At 38.5% G+C, this 25,684-nt stretch overlaps 1 protein-coding gene across 1 annotated transcript in view; it reads right to left on the reverse strand.

Annotated features, from left to right (window-relative positions):
- Window positions 1-216: 216 nt before the first annotated feature.
- NDFIP1 (Nedd4 family interacting protein 1) overlaps window positions 217-25,684 on the reverse strand; it is a 49,621-nt gene continuing 24,153 nt past the window's right edge. The window contains exons 2-8 of the mRNA XM_030827275.1: window positions 23,072-23,159; window positions 22,625-22,755; window positions 18,855-18,942; window positions 16,840-16,964; window positions 14,054-14,120; window positions 9,667-9,772; window positions 217-2,685 (exon numbers count right to left, since the gene is read on the reverse strand). Of these exons, the coding sequence (XP_030683135.1) occupies window positions 9,669-9,772; window positions 14,054-14,120; window positions 16,840-16,964; window positions 18,855-18,942; window positions 22,625-22,755; window positions 23,072-23,159 (603 nt within the window). The 3' untranslated portion in view covers window positions 217-2,685; window positions 9,667-9,668. The remainder of the gene's footprint in view (window positions 2,686-9,666; window positions 9,773-14,053; window positions 14,121-16,839; window positions 16,965-18,854; window positions 18,943-22,624; window positions 22,756-23,071; window positions 23,160-25,684) is intronic.

Here is a 25,684-nt window from a genome sequence, read left to right on the forward strand (position 1 = left end):
TGCCTTTTATTTCTATACAATGCAATGTAACTTTCTGAAAAAAAAAATGGCTATACAGAACCCTTTAAACATAAGAGTACAGAGTTTCAAATGGCAACAAGAAGTTAAGAAACATAGGGCACTGTGTCGTTATGGGTGAATCCTAGTTGTCCTGTAGCCCAAGGTCCAAGCTAGTTTACTCCATAACCTTAAGTAAATAACCGCAGTTCCTATGAATACCTTTCCAAAACCATTTATTATAAAAACTCACCCTTTATCCATTATCAGTATTAATGTATCAAAGTGAGAAAGAACATGGGAGAGAAAAATGAGAATTAACAATGCAGCATGAACATTTTCATCCTGAATACCAGTAAGGACTCTAGATGATATATGGTGCCAACTTTATGTGCCTCAAAAGATTTTAATTTTCAGAACATTTAAACGATTAAAGAGAAATCATCCTCTTGACTAGGTATTTTAAAGCGTATCAAACTGTAGGTTTATATTTGACAAAGTCTTATGGACCACCAAATACGCAGAAATAGGAATTCCAAATATTTCAGTTCGTTGAATATACAAAACCAAATAAGGCACAAGGACCTGAAGAATAAACACAAAGCTAGTCTACAATGTTTGAGTTAATGTGATTTAGGACCCTTCTATTTTGTTCTGCAAGATAATTTACATAGTTCTCTCTGCTATATGTGTCCACATCTATTCAGATTGTTACAGATCTTTTCATTCTGGAACTTAGAACATTATAGGCCATACAAACTTCCAAACTCCATTGTTGGTATAATCTGATTCAAAATGGAAAAAAAAAAAAATCTTCAAAGAAACTTTTATAAAACTCCCTCGTCTATCATCAAATATAACTTCTGAACAAGAACACACAACACTATTATTCATAATAATCCATAAACTGGTTAGAGAGATCATTGAAATGTCAATCCAGGAGGCTCCTAATTTTCCTGTTTGGCTTTCAAACAACCCGCACTTCTGTGCATTATATACTGACATCCTAAACGACTTCCTATGCTGATTCTGGATATTCGTACACAGCAGATGAATGGACATTTGCAGCTATCAGACTGTGCTGGTGCTGATTTGTGTATTAATTTGACCATCCTGGTGTATTTTTTCTTTATATTTCTTAAATAGAAAATGAAAAAAATCAAATGGCTGATATCATAAAAACCACTGGTCTCTAAATTTAAGATCGAGACAAGAATAGAAATCAGGAGAAATGAGGAATCTTTAATTTCAACTGACTGAATGCTCACAGGACTCAAACCAGTTGGTGCATTCAACTGAGAAAAAGAACAAATGAGAACATGCAGAAAACACTGGAAATAAATGATCTAAAATTATGTCTAAAAATTGAAACATAATCAGGAATTCCAGAATGATTTAAGATCTCTACAACTCCTCTCTACTTTTTTAGTCCGTTATCTTTTACAGAACCAATGTTCATATACATTTTTAGGAATGTATTTAGTAAGATAAAAGAAGATGACTTCTTGTGTTGAAAATGAAGAAAACAAATTGACCCAACATTAGTTTTCTAATCACATCTACTGAATGATTACCTAAGATTAGAAAAAATTGCCTTAGCAATCAACAAATGCAAGCCAAGAAATTAAGCACTAATCTACAGTAAAAGGTGCTACACAAGAGATATTTATTAATGTTCTGTTGTATTTACAGTTTTAACATAGCAAACCAAGATGAATTACCACTTGGGCAGAAAGCACATCATTCTACATTATAACCCACTGGTTTCTGCTAACACATTGTAAAAGCAAGAAGTACAGTATGTTAGGGATCATCTCAAAAGTTCCAAGCTACTTCTTTCTTTGCTCTTAAGTACCTAATCCTCTCCTTACTCCCAGACTTTGGCCTAATCATCAGGAGACAAAAGGAAAATAAGGGGGGTGGGGGTGAAGGACTCTAATTATAGAAAGAGTGTCAAGAATTACATTTTAGTAATTAAGCTTCATTTGTATCCTAGTCCTTTCTATTTTATACCGTGACAAACACCTTTAGAATCCCTTAGGTACAATAAAGTACCGCAAAATTGTGAATACAGGCTATAAAAAATTAATGCTTATTATTTACCAATTAAAGACATATTTTTGACCACACCTTAAATGTATTTTTGCACTATGATTTTGCTTCCAGGTGTTCATACAGAATTGAATAAATTTCTAGATTAACTTGAACAGCAAATATGGATTATGTGCAAAAACACAGTCATAACAAAAGTTTAACTTTTGAGAAAACCCCTTTAAAATGGCCAGCATTATACATATCTTACAATAAAATATTTAATTCCAAGTTCATTTTGAGATGGAGGATGAATAAAGCAAGACTGCCCCCTACTGACTACAGGGACATGGCTCATGCTACTTAAAATGACTACAAACAATATATAAGGCATTATTAATACATCACAGACTTGATTGCAAGAGCTTTTTCAAACATTAACCACTAATGATTCAATGATTACAGAATTCTGCATTAACTATTAAAATTTTACACCTAGGAACAAATAGAGAGAAATGATCTTTTCAACAGTACTTTATTTTTTTAAAGCAGGTGATTATTCCTCTGTGTTCTGCATCTTGATTCACTTCCTGCAGGTGTTCTCTTGCTTCTTGAGAGAGAATTCATAAATGCAGGAAGGCCTTTGCCAGAAAACATCTGCCAGAGAAGGATATTGAATATTGAAACTCTAGTTAGCTTGTTATTTTGGCTAAGAGAAGGATGTAGTCACAAAAGAAGGCAGGATGTTTGGAGACACAAGTGCATTTTAACATAGTTTTAAGATTACTGTATACTGACATCATGGTATTCAATAAACATTAAATTTCACTTCTTAAAGTTATCAAGGCCTCTAGAACTAGAAAAAACTGGAATGCTTTTTCTAAAAACTCCTGAAGTCAGGAGTCTCTCTTTCCAAACCTCTTAACAAAAGAATAGAATGGAAGCAGTGCTACTGCATCCCACATTTAACGCTGTCAGCAATGACTGAAACTTGGGACAGAGAGCATAATCCAAGTGCACAAGTAATTTTCCTAATACACCTGAAGCTACTGTTTACCCTAACAATTCCACTAGATATTGCACAAGGAAGGTTTCCAGTAAGGATGCCAATGACGTCATGCGATATCTCAATTGAGCATGGCAAAATTAGAAAACAAGGATAAACTCACAGGTACCACAAATACTTTTAAAAAACAAGTTTTCCTAAAAAGTCATTGTATTTGGGACATGTTTCTCTTAATATATGTAGTTTCAAACTAATTTTAAGAAAGGAATATATCTGACTGAAATAAATGCTCTCAAAATAATGCCTATGCATTTTACTAAATGTAGTTTTCATCTAATACTTTGAGGCATTTCTGTACTAGTATATTGTTTTGGTTCTCATGAAAATAACTTGGGAAAAACTACAATTAATTCCCTATACTAACAATAAAAGAAGAAACACTAAAGAGATACATTTACTGCTTAATAAACATTTATTGAGAAACTATTTTGTGGTACTCAGCAACAAGTGAGAGTTGGATGGGCTCACATATAGGCCCATAACTTACTTTTCTATCCTCCAAATTACTGTAAAAGCCACAAGAAACTCTTCTGTGCCTTGTCTTTTTTTTTTTTTTGGAGACAAGAGTCTGTCACTCAGGCTGGGGTGCAAGTGGTGTGAGCTCGGCTCACTGCAACCTACACCTCCGGGGCTCAAGCCATCCTTCTGCCTCAGCCCCACAAGTAACTGGGACTAACAGGCGTGTGCCACTATGCCCGGCGTCTTCTGTATCTTTTCTGATTAGATTACTGCGTAAGTATTTAAAAGGCTGCCAAAATGCAGAGAGGGTACAAACACACTGGAGGAAATGGACATATTTTAATATTATCAACATTTTTCCAAATGATAAATTCACTTGTGTTGTGATTTGAAGTAAACCACTGAAACTGATACAAGGACATCTTTTCTTTAGATTGAGAGACGTAAGAGATTGAAAGACCTCGGAAAGCACAGAGACAGCGACACAAAAATATGAGGAACTCTAAAAGCCAAGCAGAAGCAAAAAGAAAATTGGCAGATGAATATTAAATGAATGTTTTTGCAATGAGGCCAGACTCATTATAAACAAATAATTTCTGTTTTATCAGTTTCTTTTTTTTTTTTTTGAGACGGAGTCTCGCTCTGTCACCCAGGCTGGAGTGCAGTGGCACAATTTCAGCTCACTGCAAGCTCCGCCTCCCGGGTTCATGCCATTCTCCTGCCTCAGCCTCCCGAGTAGCTGGGACTACAGGCACCCGCCACCACGCTCGGCTAATTTTTTTGTATTTTTAGTAGAGACGGGGTTTCACCGTGTTAGCTAGGATGGTCTCGATCTCCTGACCTCCTGATCCACCCGCCTCAGCCTCCCAAAGTGCTGGGATTACAGGCGTGAGCCACCGCACCCGGCCCAGTTTCTTTTAATAGATGAAAACTGATGGAACAGTGACTAGTAGGTCAAAACAGAGTTTGCAAGAATATACAATATGGTACAGACAATTACCTGGCCACTTCCTTAGTTTATGATGCTTTAGCATAGGTAAACAGCTTTAATAGATCCCTCAAAGTCAAAGCCTGCCACCCAACAAACATTAAAAATCCCTTTGCTTGTTCAGTAAGAAAAGTAAAAATTAAATTAAAATAGAATATCTCAAGAGGACTTAGAGAGGTCACCAGTGGGTAATCTCAATCACCACACCATTCTCCAAATGAAAGACTGCTAGAGGGCACTGCTGTCTGAGACTTGGAGGCTTGAATGGCAGTGCTACAGAAATGCTGGCAGTACACAAACTGAAGGACAAACAGATCTAAGGGACTCTGGACCACATTACTAAATTATAGATCAGATCACTTTGTAAAAAAAAAAAAAAAAAGGAATCCAATAACCTACAGATCATTTAATTCCAAGAGGAAGACAACCAGTTCTTCTTGGAGACATGTAAATTTTGTTTAGCAAAAATTCTACTGGAAACACCATTTCCCTACTATCTTACTATCTTATAACATAGTCCAATAAGTAAACCTTTACCTCGAGATGAATTTCCTTTAATAAAATAAAAGAGGTATTAAGGAACAGGAGAAAAATTACAGAAAAGGAGAAATGAAAGTGTCTGTTATCACATGGAAAAAAATTAAAATATTTGATGCCTAATAGGTACAGCTCACTAGGTCACTTTTTTAATTATGAAGGCCCTAGCTCATTAATACTAGGGCTCAAAAACCTCCTTTTTTCCTTCTATTTCAGATGCAATTAAAATAAATAATTTTAAAATATATTATGCTTCATATGTACAAGTGCTTTTGGTACCACACAAATAGTGTTAGATATAACCAATCAACTGTGTTACCACCTTATTGCTGTAGCTAACTTCTCATTCACCTGGCAGCATCAGAGGAGGTGGTAATCCATAAAAATGTATTTTCCAGTGAACTGGTAAATAAGAAAAAGTATAAACACTTTACATTTTTTACCATTTCGGGTACAGATGTTTATAACAGGTATCTGTTTCTTCTGCTTCCCCAGTCACATACTTTTTTTTTTTTTTTTTTGAGACAGAGTCTTGCTCTGTTGCCCAGGCTGGAATGCAGTGGAGTGATCTTGGCTCACTGCAACCTCCACCTCCTGGGTTCAAGTGATTCTTCTGCCTCAGCCTCCCGAGAAGCTGGGATTACAGGCGCACACCGCCACACCCAGATAATTTTTGTATTTTTAGTAGAGACGGGGTTTCGTCATGTTGGCCAGGCTGGTCTCAAACTTCTAACCTCAGGTGACCTGCCCACCTCGGCCTCCCAAAGTGCTGGGATTACAGGCGTAAGCCACCACGCCCGGCCCAGTCACATACTTCTTGATGGCCACTGTGCACACCTTTAGCAGTTCCTTCTGGCATTTTGTTATGAAGGAGGAAAACAGGTAACAGCTTATTAATACATTTTTCCCTCCCTTAAGCTTAAATGGACTCTGAAAAGGAACCTGAGAGCTGCCCCTATGATAGTAGTACATGAGCTTTAATGTTTAGCTTTTGTAACATCTACTTTGGCTGATTAGATGTTTTGGGATCACTTCAAGATTGGTTTATTTGTACTATATTTCAGGTAGCCTGACTAGAAAAGTCACTATTCTTATACCCTTTTCTGGTAAAATGCCAAATCCTAGTACAATATGGAAAGTATATTATTTTTCTGTTATGGTGAAGTTATTTTAAAAATTCTGTGTCTGTATTTTTCTGGCAAAGTTATTTTTAAAATTCCCTACCTGTATCTTTCTTCAGCTACCTTTTAATTGGTGACATCTCCATCAAAGTAGAAGTCCATAAAAAAAAGCAAAGCTTTTGGGAACACTGACCCCATTTTCTAAAGTTTGTTTTCTCTGACTGGCCATTCCCAGCTTTCTACTTGCATAAACTCTGTATTCTGATCCTTTTGATGACTTCAGGTTGACAATGTCAAGACAGGCAACTTAGCAGAGTACTCATTAGTTTACCAGTGATTTTCCATAGCAGGAGTTAGCCTAGGTTTTTTTAAACTACATTTTCCCTCTCCCCTATCCCTATCTCCCTAGAAGAATCACTGTACATGACAGTTAGAAATAAGATCAAAGTTATTCTTTAGTAATCGGACTGCCTGCTAGGCAAAAACTCAACAACCTTTTGACAAAATTCAGAGCTCATAATCTCTACAACATAATAATTAACAATGCTGCAACAAAGAAATAACTGGCCAGGTGTGTAAAAACAGGAAAATGTAACCCAGAGTCAAGAGAAAAATCCATCAATACAAATAGACTTATCTATCTTGATGTTGGAATTAGCAGATAATTACTTTTTAAAAACTGTGATAAACATAATAAAGAATCCACATGGAGGAAAAAAATAAAGCTTTCATACTTCACATGACAGTTTTCCAGTATGTCTTCTAACAAAATTAAACTAAATCTCCTCTCAACTAGAGAAAGAAAGGATTCTACATCTGGATCTGGACAGAGCTCCTACCCTTTCAGTGGACAAAGGGAACTCAGTCCCATAGGATATTATGGCTTTTCAGGTTCCCTCTGGGGATCCCTGGAAAATTAGTGAAGTCATTAGAATTCTAAATTCTGCTGTAAGTTCCTCAAATCCTTAATTTAGAGTGCTGAATTCTCTGGGTGTGTCAGGAATGATTTCAAATAAACCAGGGTATCACAGTTAAATAGAAAAGCAAATAAACTCTATTATGCCCTCCAATGGAGTGCATTCATTTACCTCTGAGTAAGTTTCTGACAACTCTTAATGTATACTCCTGAAGCACCAGCAGGCTCATCACTTTAATCTCCCTTAGCACTTCCTACAACATTATTATTAATAAGGACTGCCTACTTCAAATCACAACCCCACATGCATAGTTTTAAATTTAGAATATCAAAAAATATTCCAGAAATTTTAGAAAATCCAAACAATAACAACAAAATTTTCAGTAAAGTACCAAACAACACAGGAAAACTGAGATGTTCGGGCTTTCTGTCAACTGGGCTGCTATTTCTTATGCTTAGAATCAAGATGAAGAAGGTATGCATTCCCCTAATAAAGATTCAGATTTCCTTCTAACTGAAGAACAAAGAGAATAGACAGAGGTGTGATCTCAGTCTATTTAGAAATTCAGAGCTAACATTAGACCACACCTCCAGAATTGATGACTTTTTTTTTAAAGAGAAAGAAATCTGTCCCCTCAGTATATTTTGGGTGTCAATGTATTAGGGGGAAAATATTAGGTGATTTCAGCACCCTTCATAAGGAGGACTTGTAGCAACCCAATAGTACTAGCTTTTGAATCCTTGACAGGTAAAAGTTAAACCTAAGGCTAACGATAAATTCCAATCAGATATACAGATGAAAGATGACAATGGTAACTAAATAAAACTACAAAGAATATCTAATAAGCCTCTTATGTTCCAGACATAAACAAAGACACGTCGTAGGCATTAAGGCCCAGGCCAGTGGTATGAATGTCCATCTGTGTCCAGACTGTGTGACTGAATTCAAATTCATGACATGCTACACATTTTTAAACATGCAATCAAAGATTCCTGTTTTTTAATAATGAATACTAGTTTTTTAATATGAAGAAACTAACTTTAAAAGCAGTTTAAGCCTTCTTTACTTACATACATTTAATTATCCATGTAAAATGCTTAATATATTACCTGACACATGGAAAACTCCATGAATGTTAATTTTAGTTTACTATACTATGCTTGAAAGAATGTTTGTTATATTCAAGATGGTCTCATTATATTATTCTGTTGCCTAAAAGCTTTCAATGCTGTTCTATCACCTGGAAAACCAACTATGGTAGATGCTTTATTTTCTTGAAGCATACCTCCTGAGACCACCACAAGTCTTCAAAATTGAAAACCTCACGATTAGCATATGATTGCCTACATAAACTGATACTCTGCGAGTACAGAACAAATTTGTGTTCCACGTGGGCTTAGTCTTGCATTGACCTAACATGTCACCGGCTCTATCAATTTGATGGTTTTACTGCAAATGGGCTTGATGCTCAAGGTATTTGAGAAACCTGTTTCAACCTGACTCTTTAGCCTTAACCCTCAATACTCCTTTATACCCCAATCAAGCTGCTGTCCTCTGAACAAGCTCCATACGTCCCTATTTTTGCTCTACACTCTGCCTCAGATGATTCTGAAATTCTTCCCCACACTCTCCACTATCATGTAAAGTTTATCTGAACTACTACACCTATCCTTTACAATGCTTTGCCTAAGACCTTCAACTGGACTGGCCTCTAGGTGGTGCTCAAGGTTCCAAACTATGATCAACGCAGTCCCCAAAGTCCCAAAGAACAAACAGCCAAGTCCAAGAAAGCCTATTAGAACTTGTTACCAGAGAGAGCTCTCTCTGGTGTACTCTTTCTCAAGATTCTCTCCCTCTTCCTTTAGGCAGCCTTTGATGTAAGATGGAGTGTCAGCCTCTGGGGAAAATCATGTGTGAATCAAATAGCCTTGGCAGGGCTTAGTCCTCCTGTTCTAGGCAAGGGAAAAGGTCCTTTCTCCTCTTTTCTTGAGTTTGACCGTCCTCACATTAAAGTGGTATCGGAATGTCAACCTGAAGAAAGCCATCAGGAAAGCCTCAATGACAATTTTAAGAGATGGAAGACTTGGTGGGCTTGTCAGCAGCCCAGACAAAAGGAGTTCTTAAAGTACTACACAGTCTCTCCAGGTTCTGGGATTTAGGGGCAGAGATGAGTGATTAGGCCTGCAGGGTTCCTTCTGAATGTCATCCTCTGGAACTGGTGCAACAGTAAGCAGTGGCTTCAGGATGCTGGATTCAGTCAAGCAGCCAAATATCCTAGCTTTCTGATGACTGCTAAGACCCCTGCCTCTTTCACACTGTCAAAGCATGAAGTAATGGTTTCTCCTATGGCAGTTTTTCTAATTTGACTTTATCAATAGCTTTTTGTAAAAATCCCTGTTACTAGACAAGAAACTGCTAAAAGGCAGGGACTGTGCCTTCCTTACTTTCTCTATATCCCCCTACCACAGATACTTACTCTAAAACTGAATAGAAATCTATAATATAGCACATGGTTACACTGGGACTAGAATAAATTTTTTTCTTTAATACCTTTAATAAATAAAGAGAACTCTGGTCCTGGGGAGATTCGAGAACGTTTCTGGCATCTTCCGAACTTTTGCATAATTGATAAATCCTCTGAGAAACAGGAGAAAGCCTAATTTAAAAAAGAAAAGTCATGAATGAATTTATAATTTCCATATTAAGTCCCCTCCCCAGAAATCCCTCTCCTGATAGCAATACATTGTTATTTTTCTGCTAAAGGTAATCAAAACATAAGCAATTTCCTCCAGAGTCTGCAAAGGATTTTCATACAAAATTATCCATCCTTCAATGAGAAGGTATAATGCAAGAGTCAATAGTGTCTTTTGCACATTCAGAATTGAATTGGTCTAAAAAGGAAATTAAAAATAAGATGGCTCCAAACATTTACATAAGAAAGCCTCATTGAGAAACATCAAAATCTACCTATTGAGTTTCAAAAAAGCATTCCAAGGTAATTAACTCCAAACAACAACAACAACAACAAAAAGAGGTTATAACTGTATTTTTCTCAAGTAAAAAGAAAAAAATGTAACCTTCCTTATCATGGGCTGTTTTTTCTGTCGACAGTATACAATGTTGTCCACTAGATGTCAGGATCCCCTTATCTATTACGGCAATTCTCATCGTCTCAACTTGAAACTTTAGTTATTATTATTATTATTTTTAACAGACAGGGTCTTGCTCTGTTGCCCAGGCTGGAGTGTAGTGGTACGATCACAGCTCTGCAAGCTTGAACTCCTGGGCCCAGATGATCCTCCTGCCTCTGCCTCCCAAGTAGCTAGGATAACAGGTTCATGCCCAGCTAATTTTTAAATTTTCTGTAGAGACAGGGGTCTCGCTATGTTGCCCAGGCTGGCCTTGAACTCCTAGGCTCAAGTGATTCTCCTGTCTCAGCCTCCCAAAGAGTTGGTATTATAGGTGTGAACCACTGCACCCAGCCTATTTCTCTATTCTTAGTAAGACTCTTTTTGTGTGACTACACCAGAATCCATACATTCACAAAAGTTTGTGCCTCTTAAAACTGTCAGCAGAGAGGTGATATACCCTCCAATGGAAATTCAGATACTCCTCCTGGCCTTCCTCTTTCAGAGATGGTCTCTGAGCCTTTAGCACTTTTTTTTTTTTTTAATCCTTTTACTGGGATACTCAGTGGTAGAAAACGGTACTTGGACAGTTGAACTGATTTTTAGCAGTAACCAAGAGCTGTCAGTTCCGAGCTTGGGGAACATCATTCTGTTTGGCACCCAAAGCAACAAGTGACTATTGAGCAGGGGTTACCCCTTCAAATACTAAGTTGGGGTACAGTGGTGGGATCTTACTGAACTGGAAGGCACATGACCTGTATGGAGGAGATAGCAATAACTCAACTCCAGCTAAAGGGTGCCATGTGGAATGTAGGCTAGCTTTGCTTGATACTCCAACTTTTAAGTAAAAACATTCAGAGGTTTTATGTGAAATAATTTTGATTTTTAAAATGTTGGCAACTAATTAAAAAAAAAACTTTAAAAATAACTGTGGAACAAATAAACTATAGGTTAACCATAGCTCAAGAGCAGCCAGCTTGGGAGCTCTGCATAGAGCTCTGCAAGAGAAAACACCATAAAACTGGTTCTCCTCAAAAGGGAAGTTCCCAAAATGACCCGAATATTGGGTACAAATGCTCATAAGTGTATCCAAACTCTTATTACTGTATGTATATATATATATATATATATATATTTTTTTTTTTTTTTTTTTTTTTTTTTTTTTTTTTGAGACGTTGTCTCGCTCTGTCGCCCAGGCTGGAGTGCAGTGGCGCAATCTCGGCTCACTGCAAGCTCTGCCTCCTGGGTTCACGCCATTCTCCTGCCTCAGCCTTTCCGAGTAGCTGGGACTACAGGTGCCCGCCACTACGCCCGGCTAATTTTTTTGTATTTTTAATAGAGACGGGGTTTCACTGTGGTCTCGATCTCCTGACCTCGTGATCCGCCCGCCTCGGCCTCCCAAAGTGCTGGGATTACAAGCGTGAGCCACCGCGCCCGGCCGGACTATATTATATATATTTTTTGAGATGGAATCTTGCTCTGTCGCCCAGGCTGGAGTGCAGTGGCATGATCTCAGCTCACTGCAACCTCCGTCTCTCGGGTTCAAGCCATTCTCCCCTTGAGTAGCTGGGATGATAGGCATGAACAACTGCACCCAGCTAATTTTTGTATTTTTAGTAGAGATGGGGTTTCACCATGGTGGCCATGCTTGTCTCGAACTCCTGACCTCAAGTGATCTGCCTGCCTCGGCCTCCCAAAGTGCTGGGATTACAGGCATGAGCCATCACGCCCGGCCAAACTCGTATTTTTTGCTTACAAGCAAATGGTACATAGCAAGAATGATCAATGATGAAGTATTATAAAACCACCTCCCATGAAACTTTAATATAGAAAGGGAATCAATCCATTAAATTTCTCTAAATTATTTATGCCATAAGCAATCAATCTGAACATATGCTTAAGGGCTCTTCTTTGGTCCAGTCAGGATTTGACTTGGGGAAACAGCGGTGGTCAGCCTTTCTCTTAAAGGTACAGTTTAGAAAATAAGCAAGCCAAGGAACTATTTCTTCTAAATTAGTCTCCTGTTGGTCATTTTTATTGTTGAAGTTCTCAATAATCAAGAGAGGAAAAAAATTACTATTTCTCTTTCCTTAGAATTCTAATGACCAGTCATAGAGTAGATGATGCTGTTGAGGAGGTGGTAGATGGTGTGATGAATCATTTATATTTTCTAAGTAAAATGTAGGGTCAGCAATGCAAGATTCTGTCAGTCTTGGCAAAACAGGTCCTGAACTGTTTTGTTTTGTTTTTAGAGACACTGTCTTGCTGTCACCCAAGCTGAAGTGCAGTGATGCCATCATAGTTCATTGCAGGCTCCAACTCCTGGGCTCAAGGGGTCCTCCTGCCTCAGTATCCCAAGTAGCTAGGACTACAGGCACAAACCACCATGCTTGGTTAATTTAAAAAAAAATTTTGTAGAGACGAAGTCTTGCTTTGTTGCCCAGGCTGGTCTTGAAATCCTGGCCTCAAGGTAAATATTCCTGACTCAGCTTCTCAAAATGCTGGGATTACAGGCGCGAGCCACCATGCCTGGCCCAGGTCCTCAATTTATTAAGCACCTGCCAGGCATGGGTGCCAGGATGTGCTAGCCAGACCCATTAGCAGCACCCACCACCAAGGATCTTAATTAAGGAGACAACAAGAAGCAAAATCGGACATAGGAGAAACTGATGTCACAGAAGCACAGTGAGGCAATCACACCATCTTTAACAGCCACAAAATGGCCCTGTTATTCTTTTGTAGAAATGACAGAAGGGATGGTGGTCTCTCTAACTGTATCATATATATTTTCTTTACAAATAATCAAGAAGCCAACATTGAAATAATTTACTCCAATGTTCATGTCTTTGTTTTAATGTCTAGGAAAAATGTATTTAAAAATAAATATTTAGAGTAAAAAATATAATCCAAAGACCAAAAATCTGAAATATCTGGTATATATATTTAAAAAAAAAAAAAAAAAAAAAAGTCCGGCCGGACACAGTGGCTCACGCCTGTAACCCCAGCATTTTGGGAGGCCAAGGCGGGTGGATCACCTGAGGTCAGGAGTTCGAGACCAGCCTGGCCAACATGGCGAAACACCGTCTCTACTAAAAATACAAAAAATTATCTAGGTATGGTGGTGGGCACCTGTATTCCCAGCTACTTGGGAGGCTGGGGAAGGAAAATTGCTTGAACCTGGGAGGTGGAGATTGCAGTAAGCCGAAATCACGCCATTGCACTCCAGCCTGTGCGACAGAGCAAGACTCTTAAAAAAAAAAAAAAAGTCCTCTTGCCTATTGTAAAATAATTCTTATTCTCACCAATGGTAAACTAAAGCATTCTGGAAATCCAATGGTGGTTCTTTCAGAAGTTATGTCTAGTGAGGTTATATATTTTCTGTTTTCTACTGACAGACCCACCAAAGATGGGTCTCTGCACCTGCACTTACGAGTTAGTTCAACTGGCTGCCGTAAGCCTATAAGCAATTTGGTTTTGAGTTTGTGAATGCTGCGTGGCAATAGCTCACAAGGGGAAAAAAACTGATAGACTACAGAGTCATCAGTATACTCCATTGATCACATGGGGGAGAAAATATATGTATAGGTTAGGAAAAACCTACAACCACAAAGAAACTTTTTATTAACGTGCATGTTACTCTGATGATAACAAAAGACTATTCTTTAAGAAAGCAACATTTTAAAAATGTTTATTATTAATTGTTAATATATTACTATACAGTAATCAAGATGAACATTTACTACAAGTAATTTTACTTATAAAATTTAATGTAATGTTTTCTTGCCTTTTCTTACATTAAAAACACTTACCTAAAACAAGGAACACCCACCAGAGCCAGTACTGACCATCAAAATATCCAGGGAAATAGGTGGAAAACTACAAAATAAGGCAAAACACTTTATAGCAGCTTAACACATACAATTTCTCATTTTAACTTAAGGGTACACAAAATGACAAAATGCAAGACTTTTTTGTTTTTTTGTTTTTTTTTTGAGATGGAGACTCACTCTTGTTGCCCAGGCTGGAGTGCAATGGTGCAATCTCGGCTCACTGCAAATTCTGCCTCTCAGGTTCAAGCGATTCTCCTGCCTCAGCCTCCTGAGTAGCTGGGATTACAGGCGTGTACCACCACGCCTGGCTAACTTTGTATTTTTAGTAGAGATAGGGTTTCTCCATGTTGGTCAAGCCAGTCTCAAATTCCCTACCTCAGGTGATCCACCCACCTCAGCCTCCCAAAGTACTGGGATTACAGGCGTGAGCTACCATGCCCAGCAAGACTTATTTGTTCTACCAATGCCATCACTTAGCCTTTAGAATAATTTTAAAATCTAAGTGAAAGTATTTTACATATTACTGGCTTCAAATGGTTACAATAAATGCAAATCTGTTTCCTTTCAGGGAAAAGCAATTGTTAAATATGATAGCTTTTAGCTTTATTAACTCCTTATTTTGAAAGTATACAAAAATTTGTTTTTTAGAAAACATTTTTCCCCACATAATATTTACTGTTCTAGAAATGTGTTGCAATAATGATCGTTTTACTTTGCTTATTCAGTACCAAAAGCAATTATTATTAATATTAATTTTAAGAGACAGGATCTCACTATGTTGTCCAGGCTGGATTTGAACTCCTGGGCTCAAGCAATCTTCCCACCTCAGCCTCCTGAGTAGCTGATATCATTGCCTTCTTTCTAATGAGGCCTGATTTTGTTCCTACTCCTCCAGCCTTGTCTTGACCTTGGAAGCTTTATCATGTATACCAGAGTAATCCCCTTCCCTTGCTGGCAACTGGTTTAGGAATGGGCACAGGATGCCATTCTGACCAATGGAAATTGAGGGTTTCTGAGAAGCTTTCCTTGCTTCTCAAAGAAAAAACAGCTCTTTCTAAAGGTGGTAGAAAAAAAATTTTTTAAATAGTTCTTTTTCTTCTCTTGAGCACTGTTGTGTTTCAATGTAATTCTGATACATGAAACTGCCATTTTTTAACCCTGAGGGGAGGGGGAACCTGTGCCAATATGCTAATATGTCAGCTGTCCTTGATGATGTCAAAGAACCACTGACTTAACCAACCTCCTTGTCAGGGACTTGTTTTCAGGGGAAATAAACTTTCCCCATTTAAAAAAACAATTAAAAATTTTTTTCTAAGCCATTTTGAGCTAGGTTTTTGTTACTCACAGTCAAAAGCATCCTACCTGATACAAGTTAATTCATTTGATTAACTTTTATTTTATTTTGTTTTGTTTTTTGAGACGGAGTCTCGCTCTGTTGCCCAGGCTGGAGTGCAGTGGAGCAATCTCAGCTCACTGTGAGCTCCGCCTCCCAGGTTCACGCCATTCTCCTTCCTCAGCTTCCTGAGTAGCTGGGACTACAGGCCCCCGCCACCATGTCTGGCTATTTTTTGTGTATTTTTTTAGTACAGACAGGGTTTCACCATGTTAGCCAGTATGGTCTCGATCTCCTGACCTCGTGATCTGTCTGCCTCAGCCTCCCAAAGTGCTGGGATTACAGGCGTGAGCCACCACGCCCGGCCCATTTGATTCACTTTTTAAATGCAGTTGAAAATTTAGTTAGAAAAAAAAAAGACTGGAGTTAATTTTATTTCTCTTTTCCTTGGAGACTTTGTTGTCCAAGAGTTTAATGTAGTTTGAAAATTAAAATATAGTATTTTATTTGTTAATAAAGTAACAATTAAGATTTAGGGAAGAAGTGAAAACCTCTTTAGGGCTCAAGTTCTTAACCTAAAGTCCATTATCATAGATGAATACATATTAGCTATGTGGGGGAAAAGCTTACAACTTTCATCAGATTCTCAAAGGATTCTGGAACCCTAAAAACGTTAACAAATGTTTTATAATAAATAAGGTGGCACTACTTAGAAAAACTACAGTGGTCAAGCAACACCCATTAGTTAGTTAAAGTATGCCAATTTATGATGGATAAATTGGTTTTGTTTATAAGGTTGATGATAGCAACAAATTTATCTGAAATCAGAGGATGCTATAAAAGCCTAGATCTTTTACAACTTTAAATTACTTCATGCAAATTTAACTAACTGGTAACTCTTAAGTCACTAAAGACATACATCTCTATAATTTACTTCAGAGGCAGGCTCCTAATGGAGCAATACTTGTTAAACAGTTTTGGCTCCCCAAACATTTTGGCATAAGCAATCTGGAAGGGAGAGGGGAAGAGAAGAAGAAAAGAAAAGAAGGAAGAAGAGAGCTAGATTAAAACTGTAACAGAATTAATGAGAGGAATGGCTGCTTTTGATGAGATATCAAAGGGGTAATATCCTTCCTTTTATTATAAAAACAACTAATTTCAGAACATATACATTATCATATTATAAACACTAAAAACAAAGAAAGCAGACGGTGAACAATATTAATGATAGACCAGTATTCAATAGATTTGACAACAAAACTTGTGTGCATAAGCCATTTGCAAATGATTTTGGTTCAGCTTCATCATGAAACCACAGACAAACCAAAAATCATTTAACACGTTGAAATAACTTTTAAAAAAGCAAATGAAAAATTAAATATTCAAATTATTGCCTCTCTGTGGAGCCCATCTTTTCTGTTGTACAACTTACCCTGACAATCAGGATCCATTTAATTAGAGAGAGACCAAATCCTGAAATGGCCCCATACCTTCCTGCAGCTGAAGTGGTCAGGCAAAAAGACAGGAAAAATCCAATCCAGTTAAAGAGGAATGCCACTGCAAAAGCAGAGAAGGGGAAAGATGTTAGACCTGCCCTGCTACCCAAGAACAAGAGTGCCTTAAACCTGCCTCTATTTAAATGACTTTCCAAAGGATAAAAGACAGCCTGTCCTCCACAACCCTCACCATACCTCCTCTAAAACATCCATTCTTCTCTTTCCCCAAAAAGCAAACAAGAAAAACTCCTGTCAGGTTTTACACAATTATGTCTACTGCTAGTCACTTTCAAAAACACCTTAACAGGCTGAGCACAGTAGCTCACACATGTAATCCTAGCACTTTGGGAGGCCAACGTTGGAGGATCCCCTGAGCCCAGCAGTTTGAGACCACACCTGAGCACCACAGTGAGACCCATCTCTACAAAAACTGGAAAAAAAAAAAAAAAAAAAGCTGGGCACAGTGGTGCACACCTGCAGTCCCAGCTACTTGGGAGGCTGAGGTTGGGGGATCACTTGAGCCCAGGAAGTCAAGGGTACAGTGAGAAGTGATCACACCACTGCACTCCAAATTCAGCCTGGGCAAACAGAGCAAGATCTTGTCTCAAAAGGAAAAAAAAAACAAAAAACAGCAAAAAGCAAACCTTAACATTCACCAAACTGTATACTTACAACCTCTTTTTTTTTTTTTTTTTTTGAGACTGAGTCTCACTCTGTCACCCAGGCTGGAGTGCAGTAGCACGACCTTGGCTCACTGCAACCTCTGCCTCTTAGGTTCAAGCGATTCTCCTGCCTCAGCCTCCCAAGTGGCTGAGACTACAGGCGTGCACTGCCAAGCCCAGCTAATTTTTGTTTTTAGTAGAGACAGGGTTTCTCCATGTTGGCCAGGCTGGTCTTGAACTCCTAGCCTCAGGTGATTCGCCCACCTCAGCCTTCCAAAGTGCTGGGATTACAGGCATGAGCCACTGTGCCCAGCCTTTGACCTCTGCCTTTTTTTGTTTGTTTGTTTGTTTTGAGACGAAGTCTCGCTCTTGTCCCCCAAGCTGGAGTGCAATGGTGTGATCTCACCTCATGGCAACCTCTGCCTCCTGGGTTCAATTGATTCTCCTGCCTCAGCCTCCTGAGTAGCTGGGATTACAGGTGCCTGCCACCACACCCAGCTAATTTTTGTATTTTTAGTAGAGATGGGGTTTCACCATGGTGGCCAGGCTGGTCTCAAACTCCTGACCTCAGATCATCTGCCTGCCTCAGCCTCCCAAAGTGCTGGGATTATAGGCGTGAGCCACCAAGCCCAGCCTGACCTCTGCTTTTTACTGTGTGTGTTATATATATAGTCCAGTAAATAAAATAAATGCCTTCAACATTAAATAAGTGCCCCCAAATAATCTGATTCAAGTCACTCATCCTCCTGTTCTCTGAATTTTGACAACTTATATAACATCACCTCTAAAAGCACTACATTTTCTTATCTTTCTAATACAACAAATAAAGGAAATGGTTGCTCACTTCTATGTGAGGCACACAAAAAGATAAACGCAAAGTAACATGAAGGGAGAAAATCAGGCTGACTTTGATCTGTCAGAAAAAAGAAGCTTTCAAAGCAAAATTCATCAAAGGCATTTAATTCCTATTCTACAGATTAAGTATGAGTAGAAGCAATGCAAAAGGGCCCCGCAGACCTGGAAGATGAAGCTTAGCTCATGTAAAAATGCAGCATCCTCATAACTGCTTTAATTATATTTTCCACAGATATTCATGAAAATAGAAGGCAAAGAGAAGGGATATTAAAACAAAGGTATATTAAGCTTTGAACATTCCAGTAAAAGGCACCAAATAAACATAATGTATTAATATATTAGCTCAACTAGTTATTTTAATTCAGTCAGATTCACCCATAATCCAAAGCACTCTGGTTTGTAGGGGGTGGCTCTGCTTATGCGTACATACTTACTGAAAAAAGTTAACATGAAAATCCCATCATTTCCTATCCTCAGCTGGTCAGCATCATCAAAATCATCCCGACCCACAAAATCCTCATCCTAAATGAAAAGAAAAAGAATTATTTCTAGGCAAAGGGAAGATATAAAGAAAAATGAAGGGGTAAATTTGAGTAGCAAGGAAAAAAGTTACTGCTTTGGCTCAGTTCAAAATTATGAGCATTAAAGGCTCAATGTGTGTTTAAAATTCCATTTTGCATTATTAATATAGAATTAGAAAAGAAGCAAATCTTTCTTCTATCCCCAGTGTTCTAAACGAAATTTTCATCTTATAACCCAAGTTCTTTAACAATACACTTCAAAAATTTAAAAGTTCACAAAGAACTATTTACTCTTCCTTTAAAAAAATATACCTCAAGAAAAGACAAAAGATAAAATTTACTTATACATTTGGTTTAAATTCTAGAATATCAGTAATCAAGGACCTGTTTAGGACCTAAAATATTAGTAATCCAGGGTCTATTAAAGAGATAAAATCAGCCAGATGCAGTGGCTCATGCCTTTAATCCCAGCACTTTGGGAGGCCAAGACGGGCAGACCACGAGGTCAGGAGATCAAGGCCATCCTGGCTAACATGGTGAAACCCCTGTCTCTACTAAAAATACAAAAAAAATTAGCCAGGAGTGGTGGCGGGCACCTGTAGTCCCAGCTACTTGGTAGGCTAAGGCAGGAGAATGGCATGAACCTGGGAGGCGGAGCTTGCAGTGAGCCGAGATCACACCACCGCACTCCAGCCTGGGCGACAGAGTGAGACTTTGTCTCAAAAAAAAAAAAAAAAAAGATAAAATCAACCAGCTCAAGTGTTTTATGAGGGGCTGATATAGGGGAAAAAAGAATAGTATGATCATACATGAACAGTCCACAGAACTGCCCACTGCTCAACTCCATAAGCATGTATTTGTATTGGTACACAGATCTAAAACAATCTCACTTCTAACCTTATCAGCAGATAAGATCTTTTCCATCCTAACTTGATAACATAATATTGCAGATCTAGAAATAACATGATCCTGAACAATACCAACACATGTGGGCTATCTTTTTAACTGATATAGGTATGTGTTGAGATATTTAAAAATAATTGAATATATACTTAGAAGTGATAGATTTGTACACAGTTCAATGAGGGCTCCTCAAATGAAAAATATTTTAGGGAATATCAAAACTTGTTGTACACAGAAAAGGGTCTGGAAGACCCAAATTGTTAACAGTGGTTCCCTTGGGGAGTGGGAACTACAGAAAGGGAAGTCGGTGGCAATGGCAGCTTCCTTTTCTAACTTAACATACTTCCTCTATTGTTTGAAATTTCTATAAAAATGAATTGTTTTATAATTAATTTTTTAAAACATTAAATACCTAGTATTCTTACTTCATATTAGCAGAATGTTTTGCCAAAATTAAAAGCTAATTGTTTTTTGCATAACTACTCAAAGATATACTCCAAAAAATACATGGAAGTAACATCTAATAATATTACAAATGCCTTCTAACTGTTCTTCCTGTCCTCTTCGTATGTCTCCTATCATGATGCATCCTAGAAATTGCTGCCAAGTTAATGTTTCCAAAACACCACACAAATCCTCTCATATCCCTGCTCAAAAACTCTGAAGGATTCTCTAAAAGCTACATATGAAGTTTAAATACCCCCATCTAAGATTCCAAGGATTCTATAAACAACAGTTCTAGTCATGACTTTCTTTTTTTTTTTTGAGACGGAGTCTCGCTCTGTCGCCCAGGCTGGAGTGCAGTGGCGCATCTCGGCTCACTGCAAGCTCCGCCTCCCGGGTTCACGCCATTCTCCTGCCTCAGCCTCTCCGAGTAGCTGGGACTACAGGCGCCCGCCACCACGCCCGGCTAATTTTTTGTATTTTTAGTAGAGACGGGGTTTCACCGTGGTCTCGATCTCCTGACCTCGTGATCCGCCCGCCTCGGCCCCCCAAAGTGCTGGGATTACAAGCGTGAGCCACCGCGCCCGGCCCTAGTCATGACTTTCTATCTCCCTTCACAAACTCTTGCTCATACAAAGCCAATTACTACATCCACAGAACTGCCCTCCCCTGGCTGAATTCACACCTGCTTTCTGTGCTTTTTCCCTCTGGAATGTTCTTACCCATCAAAACTCTGGGCCCACATCAAATCTCATTTTCCCCTATGATCACCCAGTAAAAAGTTTCAGTTCTTGATGCTCACTGCTCTTACGTGTCTTAGTTATCAGTATCTGTGGGCCCTTTACCCTAGTTGGATTTTAGGCTTTTGAATAACAATGAGGAACACTGCCTTATACAAAGCTTTTTACCTCCCCACTGTAAAATACACTGCATCTTATATTTAAAAAGTGCTTTATACATGTCTGCTGAATACTAGAGCCCTTTAAGAAGTTCCTAAATATGTACTTGTATCAAATGAAAGTATTCTGAAGAGTTCTGTGATTAATCAGAGCTAATTTCCATACTGATCTATTTACTATATATTGCAACAGGTCTGCAGAGTACAGTGAAACAAACAAGGACTTTGGATTCTAGGATATCTGGGTTTGACTTTCACTTCTGCTACTTATTAGTCATATGACTTTGGGAAAATTACTTTTTCTCTCTGGACCTAAATTTTTCACATCTGCAAAATGGAGATAACATAATCTCTATCTTTCAAGGTTACTGTGAAGACTGGAAACAATATACAAATATATAAAAGCATCAAGCACAGTACCGAGCATGTGGTTTGCTTCCAGTATACGGCAGTTACATTATGATGGTCTTGCCCTTAGACACTAGGGTTCTTAGTTTCTCCCTGGCACCTGTAACAACTGAATGCACATCATCACCATTTAGGATCATCCTAGATTGGGCTCATAAACTATTTCTGCCAAGCAATCATTTTAGGAGCTCCGCTCCTCACAGTAGGTGTGGTCTGTAAACAGTCTACTATCTTAAAGCCAAGAGGGGAACATCTGGGCCTATGCCATCACACTGCCCAGACTAGGCTTCTGTACTTGCTCATCACTCACTCCAGTTACTTGCTAGAATAGAGCCTAGAGGCCTGATGGTCCTCACATTTCTGGGGACTTATCCTGCTTCCATTCTCCCAGCATCTGGTCCAATGCCCTACCTTCATCAGCCTCAATCTGGATGAATATTTACAAAATGACAAATGCAGCACTTACATATCTGACATCAAGAACCAAGAGTGCCCAATAATCTCCACTGGTTTATATGGCATCCCAATCTCCACCTCCATGAATCAACATCAGGCTAGATGGAATCTATGTCCCTACAAATGACATAATCTGGACTGCTGGAAGAACGGAGTTCATCTAAATCAATGTGGAGATCCCTTTTATGAGTTTAATTCTATAAATTTGCACATATTTATTCTCTTCCTAGACCTCCCTAGCAGCTATCCACCCAACAGCAAAATATTAAGTGTGCAGAATCAAGGAAACGTTAGTGTGCTTCTGCTTCAAGATATTTCAGCCATCCTAGGAGACTTGAAAAATTAGTGGTAATAGGAGAGATGAAGGAAAAATGAGCAGGTTTGACTAGTAATTTACCTTGTCATTTTTAAGAAGAGATGAGTGTATTATCCCAAAAGCAAATGTACCTGATTTTTAAAATTAGCCCTACTTTCACTCATCAATACAATCATAAGTAATGAATCAAAATTGGATAATGAAAATAACTTAATTCCCACAGAACAGCCATCAAGTAACATAGCAAATTATACTCACTCTCCCAGGAACCAAAGGGATAGTAGCTTCAGCCTTGGTCCTCTCGGCTTCATCATAACTGGGCAGTGTTGTAGCTACATTGTAAGATGGGGGCTGTGGAAACCCAGACTCATCCTTGTAGTCAAAATATGCTGCAGAATTTTAACAGTCACAATTTTTTGATGATTAGCTGAATTGAAATAAAAGGAGTTCCACTAACTCTAGCAGACAAAACCCAGCCATTCCCTTAAGAGTACATATATAACAATTGAACCAAAAGACATTCCTAGATGAATGTAAGAGACTGGGGGTGATTTTTAAATGTATCCACTTCTCAATTATTTAAAATCCAGACTCGCTTTGTAACCTTTCTTCCGACTGCTTCTGAAACTTTTTTTTTTTTAAACTGTAATGTCAAAGCACAGAGTGTTTTTAAGGATTCCGTAATCACCTTGCCCTGTTACCTACCTGCGCTCTCTGCAGAAATGCTGCTGTAAGGTGGAGGAGCATCACCTGCAGCCTGTTCAGGTTCTCCAGACTCTTCTTCATTCTGCAACTAAATAAAGATTTCATATTTTAATGTAAGCATAACGCCAATTAGAAAGATAAGAACCCAAAAACTGAAATAAATAGCCTTTCTAGAAAGCTATTTGGCAACGTATTTTGAAAGCCTTGAAATGCACAAATCTTTTAAGAAAAGTATTCTACTCCCAGGAAGTTATTCTATGGAAATATTCAAAGAGACAAAAAGGGTACATGTAAGTGTTGTGTCAGCAAAAATTAGGAACAACCTAAATTCCAATCATAGGAGACAAATAAATTACAGTACATCTCACAAAGGACTACTAAACGGCCATTAAAAATTAAATTTTGCCATCCTGGCCAACATGGCAAAACCCCATCTCTACTAAAAATACAAAAATTAGCCAGGCATGGTGGCACACTCCTGTAGTCCTAGCTGCTCAGGAGGCTGAGGCACAAGAATTGTTTTAACCCGGGAGGCGGAGGTTGCAGTGAGCTGAGATGGTGCCACTGCACTCTAGCCTGGGCAACAGAGTGAAACTCTGTGTCAAAAAAAAAGTATACATTAAATTTCAGCCAGGCATGGTGGCTCACACCTGTAATCCTAGCACTCTGGGAGGCCTAGGTGGGTGGGATCGCTTGAGATTAGGAGAGCTTAGGAGTTCAAGACTAGCCTGGGCAACATGGCAAAACCCTGTCTCTACAAAAAATACAAAAATTACCTGGGAGTGGTGGCATGCACCTGTGGTTCTAGCTACTCAGGAGGCTGAGGCAGCAGGATGGCTTGAACCCAGGAGGTCTTGGCTGCAGCGAGCTAAGATTGTGCCACTGCCCTCCAGCCTGGGTAACAGAGTGAGACTACGTCTTTAAAAAAAAAAATTGAATTTCATTACTCAAATAGATATTTATGGTGTACTATTATTACATGAAAAAAGCTAAATTTGCCAAACAATATGCATCATATAATCCTTTTTAAAAAGGCAGACATATAATGGAAAAGAGGCCTAGAATGAGACATTTACAGTTCAACACTGTTATTTCTAGGTAATAGGAGTACAGGGGAATTTTTCCTTTTTGTTGTGTATCTGCATGTTCAAATTTTTTGTAGTGAATATTTATCACTTGCATATTTTTTTTTTTTTTTTTTTTGGAGAGACAGGATCTCATTCTTATTGTCCAGGCAGGAGTGCGGTGACACAATTATGGCACACTGCGACCCTGGCTAACTTTTTTTAAAATTTATTTTTTGTAGCGATGGGGTCTCCCTGTGCTGCCCAGGCTGGTTTCCAACCCCTGGCCTCAAGTGATGCATACTTTTTTAAAGTCAGAAAAATAATCTGTTAAGACAAAAGACAAATCACAGACAAACCATGTTACCATTATATTCAGCGTGCACACCAAATTACATCTTAAATAATTGAGACATTTATGAAAACATAAAATTCTCCCTAATTCTACATATATCTGTCAATAGATACCCCTTTTCCCTATCTCAGTAACGTTTCTGCCAGCCAAATCTTCAATTTTTTAAAATAAATTGCACTGAAAGTGTCTGCTGTTGCTAGTCTGTATCGTCTACACAAGTCATCTTCATAGAATAAAGACATTGCATTTGGTTTTTCCAGTCCAGTGTGACAATGAACTATATTAATTTAAAAGATGAGTTAGCTGGGACTAGGAGTCAATCTGGAAATTAATAACAGAATATTTAGTGATATAACTGACGTAGGGGTCTGGTCCTGGCTTCAGTATCATCAGGATATACAAAGCCAACTGACATACTTGTAAAATACATACCACCTCTAAACCATACTGCTACAAAGAACTCTATCTTGAATTGAGACAGAAAAACAGAGAGGCTGAGGTGTACTAACATGAAGTAGAGCTCCATAATCCATTAAATTTTCTTTCTTTTTCTTTTTTTGAGATGGAGTTACGCTTTTGTTGCCCAGGCTGGAGAGCAATGGCGGGATCTCAGCTCACTGAAACCTCCAACTCCCAGGTTCAAGCAATTCTGTTGCCTCAGACTCAGAGGAGCTGGGACTACAGGTGTGTGCCACCAGGCCTGGCTAATTTTTGTATTTTTAGTAGACGTGGGCCAGGCTCGTCTCAAACTCCCAACCTCAGGCGATCTGCCTGCCTTGGCCTCCCAAAGTGCTGGAATTACAGGCGTGAGCCATTGTGCCCGGCCATAATCCATTAAATTTTAACTGATCATCTCAATCTCCACTCACTATGCTGTTCAAAACCAGATGTCAATAAATTTTTCTGACTAATACTACAAAAGCTTCAATTTCAAATGAATTCTTGTGTCAAATTCTCATCAGCATCTACCATCTGGGTACACTTTTTCGAATCCTAGTAAACTAATGTTAAACTTAAGGTACTCCCAAAATAACTGTATTATAACCTAAGATAATTTTTCCTTTTAAACAAAGACATGTGGCCAAAATAGCTGCAGTAAAGCCAAATGCTCCTGGGACACTGAACTAGGAATTACTTAAAGAGAGTTCTTTGGACCACGGTTCACCTAAAATACTGGTTTTAACATTGTTTGAA

This window comes from Nomascus leucogenys, chromosome 2 (genome assembly GCF_006542625.1).
Source record: "Nomascus leucogenys isolate Asia chromosome 2, Asia_NLE_v1, whole genome shotgun sequence".
In the NCBI taxonomy this organism is placed as follows: Eukaryota; Metazoa; Chordata; class Mammalia; order Primates; family Hylobatidae; genus Nomascus; species Nomascus leucogenys.